The 6,304-nt window shown below is 46.7% G+C and overlaps 2 protein-coding genes across 2 annotated transcripts in view; one reads left to right on the forward strand and one right to left on the reverse strand.

Moving 5' to 3' along the window:
• Window positions 1-4,175, reverse strand: part of Iqcg (IQ motif containing G) — a 29,873-nt gene extending 25,698 nt beyond the window's left edge. Inside the window, exons 1-4 of the mRNA XM_026787511.1 lie at window positions 3,475-4,175; window positions 2,742-2,890; window positions 2,479-2,578; window positions 238-308 (exon numbers count right to left, since the gene is read on the reverse strand). Coding sequence (XP_026643312.1) covers window positions 238-245 — 8 coding nt within the window. The 5' untranslated portion in view covers window positions 246-308; window positions 2,479-2,578; window positions 2,742-2,890; window positions 3,475-4,175. The remainder of the gene's footprint in view (window positions 1-237; window positions 309-2,478; window positions 2,579-2,741; window positions 2,891-3,474) is intronic.
• A 74-nt stretch (window positions 4,176-4,249) lies between these two features.
• On the forward strand, window positions 4,250-5,535 carry LOC102002416 (60S ribosomal protein L35a-like). Its single transcript, XM_026788938.1, has 3 exons — window positions 4,250-4,297; window positions 4,487-4,639; window positions 5,298-5,535. The coding sequence occupies exons 1-3, from the start codon at window positions 4,287-4,289 to the stop codon at window positions 5,518-5,520; spliced, it is 387 nt and encodes a 128-aa protein (XP_026644739.1). The 5' UTR covers window positions 4,250-4,286; the 3' UTR covers window positions 5,521-5,535.
• The last annotated feature ends 769 nt before the right edge of the window (window positions 5,536-6,304 follow it).

The following is a 6,304-nucleotide window of genomic DNA, read 5'->3' on the forward strand; positions in this document are numbered from 1 at the left end:
ATAAACAAATGTACCACATCTTTACATCCTTAAACAAATGCAGCATAAACAAAAGTAACACACCTCTGCATAGTTAAAGTAATATTCCCAGGATAAACAAATGTAACACATCTTTGCCTTGTTAAAGTAATATTCCACAACAGCAGTTTGCTACATAGCAACAGATAATCTATAGAAATCAATTGTTACATATAATGTAATACTATATGTACAAACAAACTGGAATTTTGAACATACCCCTCCATTCTTCCTGAGTTAGTTCTGCTGCCCTCTCGGATAGATTTATAATTTCACAAGAATGCGGTGGTCTGAAATGGGAAAGAAATGCTATTGGTTCAAGGGAATGCTGAATCCCGTTCTCTTTATTCCCGTGTTTTGTTTTTTTTTTACTAGGAGAAAAACGATCACAGAATTACAAGAGGTGTGGTGTGTCTCCTCCTTACTAGAGCAGATGCACAGAGTGCGGGCTTATTACTGGTCCACTGAAACAGAAGGTATGTGCCATGCAGTCTTTTGCCTCCTCCTCAGGTAATTTAAGGACAATTTTAGCATGTCATTGTATTCTGATTTTGAATTAAAAATCACTATAGAATAGATTTTTGTTACTGTTTACTTTTTCTATAATTCTCTCCCTATATTGAATTAAATGAATCTACCCTGTTGTCAGAATTTATCGTGCCTTAGAAAAATTGAGATTACATTAGAAAAGGCTGAATTTATTTTTAAAGAATAATTAATTTTTCTGTGCATTGGTATTTTCTCTTTTTTTTTTTTTTTTTTTTGAGACAGGGTTTCTCTGTCGTTTTGGAGCCTGTCCTGGAACTAGCTCTGTAGACCAGGCTAGTCTTGAACTCACAGAGATCCGTCTGCGTCTGCCTCCCGAGTGCTGGGATTAAAGGCGTGCGCCACCACTGCCCGGCTGTGCATTCGCATTTTGCCTGCATCTATGTCTGTGTGAGGGTGTCAGATGCCCCTGGAACCAGATACAGTTGTGAGCTGTCATGTGGTTGCTGGGAATTGAACCTGGGTCCTTTTGAAGGGCAGCCAATGCTCTTAACCTCTGAGCCATATCTCCAGCCTCAGAAAAATTGTATTAATCCTGAAAATCAGTTTAATAAGTTATTGTCCTTTGGAGCTGGGCATGGTGACAAAAGTCTGTAATTCCAGTACTTGGAAAGTGGAGGGGGGGGGGAGAATCAGGAGTTCAAGGCCATCCCTGGCTTAATATAGGGAGTTTGGGGCCAGCCCAAGATGCATGAGACATTGTCCTTACTGTTAATGTTATTTTTTTTAACCTATGTCTGTGTGCTGGTTCATCCCTATGTGCACAATGTACATACAGGAGACCAGAATATTCCCTAGAACTGAAATTACAGCTGTTAGACTCATGGTGTAGATGCTGCGAATCGAACCCAAGACCTCTCTCCAAAAGCAATATGTTCTCTTGATCATTAAGCCATCTCTTCAGCCTCATCCCTTTAAAAAGAAACTCAAGTGAACCCAGCTCCAGGGAGTCTAAGGCTCTTTTCACCACTGAAAGCACCCACACAAGTGACATACACATGTATGCATAAAACAGGCTTTTGGTTGCCACGCCTGCATGGCCTGGAACTGAAACCGAGCAAAGAACATCAGGATTGAACACGCATACACCTCTCAAGCTGCTGGTAGAAGAAGCCCTTTATTGAACAGCACCATGGAGTTTTTATACCTACCCCAGCCAGGTGGGTCAACAGGTGAAGACCTCATCACCTGATCCTTGGTTAAGGCCAGGGCAATGCGTGCTCACTCAGGAAGCAGGGTTGGTAAACAACTTTGACACAGCTCTCAGAAGCTCAAATCAAAAGGGCAAGAAAAGGTCACTAACGGGGAGGAGCAGCTGGAGGCCAGGACTCCAAATGGCCTCAACATTTGATTTTGTATTGGTTTTTGAGACAGGGATTTTCTGTGTAGCTCTTGTTATCTTGTAACTGGATATCTGTAGAACACATTGGCCTCAAACTCACAGAGATCTGCCTGCCTCTGCCTCTCAAATCCTAGGTGTAATGGTCTGTCCTGTCCCTTTAGGAGACAAGCCCCGCCAAGGCTAGCTCCTTTTCCATCTCTCTCCTGAAGAGGTAGCTGCTGCTGTGGCTCCCCCCCACCCCCGCATTTCTCTTTCCCTCTCTCTGCCTCTCTCTCCATCCTCCTCCTCCCTCCCTCTCCTCTTTCCCTTCTATAACCTACTAAATAAATATCCAACCTCACTCTGTAATGGCACACCTATCTGTCTCTGTCTCTCACCCGCCAGTGTGGCTCCCTCCTAGGGGAACTGTAGCGTTTTATCTAAAGCATAACATTGGGATTAAAGGTGTGTGCCTCTCCCATCTTTCTCTTTTTTTTCTGTCTGCTTGTTGTCTTGGGTTTTTTTGTGGGGGGCAGGAGTGAGATGGAGGGTTTTACTCTGTAGCCTAGGATATCATTGTACAGATTATGTACCTCTGGCCTGAAACACAAAGCGATCTTCATACTTCAGCCTTCCAAGTGCAGGAATTACAGACACAAGAGCCTGTGTGCTCAGTTTGCTCCTCCATGTGGGCTGCAAGAGGGAGAAGTGTTTACTGCAGTGCCCTCAAGCCTACACCGGTCTCCATAGTGGCAGTCATACAGTGAATTACTTGCTGAATTAATGAATAATCAGCCCCCAACTAATGCACAGTCGTTAGGAAATGTGAATCTGAGTCTACTAAATTCATCCTCACCTGACAAGTCAAGCAAAGAACGGAAGAGTGAAAATATCTCTCATTTTGTCCGCTTCCTCTCCACCCTTTTAAGAAGGGGTCTCACATAGCTCAGGCCGCCTTGCAGTCCCGATGTAGCTGGCGATGGCTTTTGAACTTCTATTCTCCTGCTTGAGCATCCAGAATACTGGGATTACAAGCAAGCAACACACACGACCCGTGCTTTGCTGTAGTTTAAAATGGGACCTTGCTATCTAGCTCAGCCTGGCCTCGAATTTGTCACGGGATTCTCCTACCTGAGCCTCCCGAGTGAGTGCTGAGATCAACTGGCAAGGGTTACCATGCCCTGTTTGTCTCTTATATTTTTGGTTAAGCCTAGCCTTTAAGGGCAGAGCCATCTTCTCCAGCCCGCCCTGTTCGTTTCTTGAAAGATAAAGTTTAGATGGGAGATAAGAAAAGAGCAAAGAAAAGGGAGAGTTTCCCCCGCCTTCGTGCTCCAGATTTTTCTTTCCTCTATGATAGGATCCCAGTCTTCATTCTGGGAAGAGGGAAAAAACAAAAGCAAAAAAAAAAAAAACCCATTGCTTTTCCTCACCTTTCTAGCAGCCCGGCAGGAGGCGGGACCCAAACTAAGGCGTAGCTATGGCAACGCGCAAGCCTCCCCGCCCCCATTTTTGGTAGGACCTTTGCCTTTTTCTTAGTCGACTACAATTTTGCCTTTTTTTTTTTTGAAGTAATACGTGTTGCCGCTTACAAAGATGAAAGAACAGCAAAAGAGTGTAAGGTTCCTGAACGCGGCTTGTCCGAGTCGAGCTTCTCCCTGACCCCGGTTTTCCGGCGGAGCCCAAGCGGCCTAAGCGCGGCGAGGGGCGGGGCGAGCCTCCCACAAGGCCGCGCGGCGGGCCTTGCCTTCCTCTTTCGGCCATCTTGGCGCCTGTGGAGGTGAGGACAGTTCGTGCTGCTGCGCTTTGGGGTCCGGTTTTTGGGGTGGGTTCATCCGCATCTCTCACCGAGACACCCCTGCATCTCGGAGACCCTGCCCGCCATCGGTTTCTGGGGCTTCCAGGGAGAGGGAGGGCGGGATGGAGGGGATGAGGGGCTGATGGTGTTGGGGAGGAGAGTTGTCCGGTCCCGGTTGGTCCTCTGCGAGGAGTGAGCGGGTTCGCTTCTCCCGTCCTGGTTTACCGGGAGCTGGGGTCCTGGAGCTGCTCTCCTCGCTCAGCCGGGCCTTGGCGTGGGTGCCCTATGCGCTCGGCGGAGTTTTGCCTCTGGGTTCCGGGCGGAGTTTCTAGAAGTTAGGACTTCAGCGAGTCTTCCCCACAAGTGGCGTTTGCCCGCGTTTCGGAGTCGAAAGTTGTCATTCATTTTCAGAAGTCAACAGTATTTCGCCAGGCTCTGCTCCTGTAGATGCGTGGTCGAGTTAAGAGGTCCCAGTACTTGGAATGTTTCCGGGTTCATCCCGCGTGCTCGCGATCAGGAGGTGACAGGTGGGAACGCGCTCCGTGGCTCTAATGTGAGATCTTGTTTGCTTTCAGGCCTGCTGGGAACCGGACTCTAAAGGACAGTATGTCTGGAAGGTATGCGACTCAGTATAGTTGGGTTTTCCTTTTTTTTAAAAACCTTAAATTTAAAATAATTTGGGAGGGGAAGAAGATGTTGCTGTAGAGAGCTTGAGTCGGGGTTACTTAAAGCAAGTCGTGGCGGTTTGCTAAAGTTAAATGGAAAGACGCAACGTTTATTGACAATACTCTCCTTGTGTGTCCCAGGCTGTGGTGCAAGGCCACTTTTGCTGGCTATAAGCGAGGTCTCCGGAACCAGAGAGAGCACACGGCTCTCCTTAAAATTGAAGGCGTTTATGCCCGAGATGAAACTGAATTCTACTTGGGCAAGAGATGCGCTTATGTGTATAAAGCAAAGAAGTAAGTGTGCTTGATGACTTGATTTCCTACTGGAAAAGTAGACGCAGTAGTGAAAATTTGCTGCTGTTGTTGATTCTGCTTAGAGGCAGGGCATGAAGAACAGGAAGTTGGAGAGGCACCTTTTGGCCGGTCGTATTGGGTTTAGGCAGCATCGGCGCTAACGTGGTTAAAGACTACAGCTGTTAATACTTTTCGTTTTGCTCTGAATACTTTTACATGTATTTCGATTCATACTCGTCCCTCGGGCTATTTTGTGTGTTTTAAAATGGATAGTGCACGGGTTCTCTTGTCTCTCTTTTCCTACTTGGAAGTGAACAGAAGGCCTCAGTGGTGTGTGCCTTTAATCCCAGCACTTGGGAGGCAGAGTGGGGCTGCCTTTGAGTCTCAGGACTCCAGACCTCTGATAAACTGTGCATCTAAGGCTCCACTTGTTTCTTTTATCCCAATTAGGCTTTGTCCCGTGTCTTTCCAAGCTTTTCATGTATTTAGCACACGCAGTCTTTAGTGGTTATGATCTTAGGAAAATTGTTTGGTGTTTTTAATTTCTTATGGAATTGTGTGTGGAAATCTTGAAAGCCCGAGGCTCCTAGGGAATTAGTGAGCTTGTGTCAGATTGCATTGGCGCTGAGCTCTTGTGCTTCTTGTCTCCCATAACTAGCAAAACAGTGACACCTGGAGGCAAACCAAACAAAACCAGAGTGATCTGGGGGAAAGTAACTCGGGCCCATGGAAACAGTAGCATGGTCCGTGCCAAATTCCGAAGCAACCTTCCTGCAAAAGCCATTGGACACAGAATCCGTGTGGTGAGTACAGATAACAAAACAAATGTTTGGGTTTTTTTTCTTTGCCTTTTGATGCCTCAGAGTCAGTTTGAGGGGTGAACCTTATACCTACCACTAAAGATTTTTGTGAGTGTAAACCTTGTGTGAATGTCACTTAAGTGAAAAGTTATGGAGCATCTGGTTGTTGGTAGAGTAAAGCAAAGTGAAAGCGGGCGCTCGGATGAATTATGAGTCTCCGATTTTGCTAAAGCTAGCTGGCAGGGGGATGTTTTGGACGGGCTTAAGGTCGTGTCTTGGAGACAGGTCTCACTGTAGTTCTGGTTGGCCTGGCGCTTGTTATATAGACAAGGTTAATCTTTTTTATTTAATTTTGAGACAAGGTTTAACTGAGCAGGCTGGTCTTGAACTGCACCCTAGCCTAGGCAGGCCTTAAACTTAAAAGACTTCCTGCCTCAGCCTGCCTCCCAAGTCCATGGGATTGCAGGCCATTGCTATCAGGCTCCTCATACATGTTGGGGGCCAGTGGGAGGATGCTATATGGTTTACCATGTCTGTCATGTCAGTTTTGGCAAAATGTGTGGAAAGCATGCTCATTCTAGGTCTCAGGGCATGGGCTCTGGTTGTAGATTTAAGATATTTATTTAGCGAGGTGTGATAGTGCACACCTTTAATCCCAGAGGCAGAGAGAGGCAGACCGATCTCTGAGTAAGTTTCAGGACAACCAGGCCTGTTACACAGAGAAACCCTGTCTCCAAAACGAAAAAGAAAGCTGGGCCTTGGTCGTGCACGCCTTTAATCCCAGCACTCAGGAGGCAGAGGCAGAAGGATCTCTGAGTTCGAGACCAGCCTGGTCTACAGAGCCAGTTCTAGGACAGCTAGGGCT

Source organism: Microtus ochrogaster, chromosome 2 (genome assembly GCF_000317375.1).
Source record: "Microtus ochrogaster isolate Prairie Vole_2 chromosome 2, MicOch1.0, whole genome shotgun sequence".
NCBI lineage: Eukaryota > Metazoa > Chordata > Mammalia > Rodentia > Cricetidae > Microtus > Microtus ochrogaster.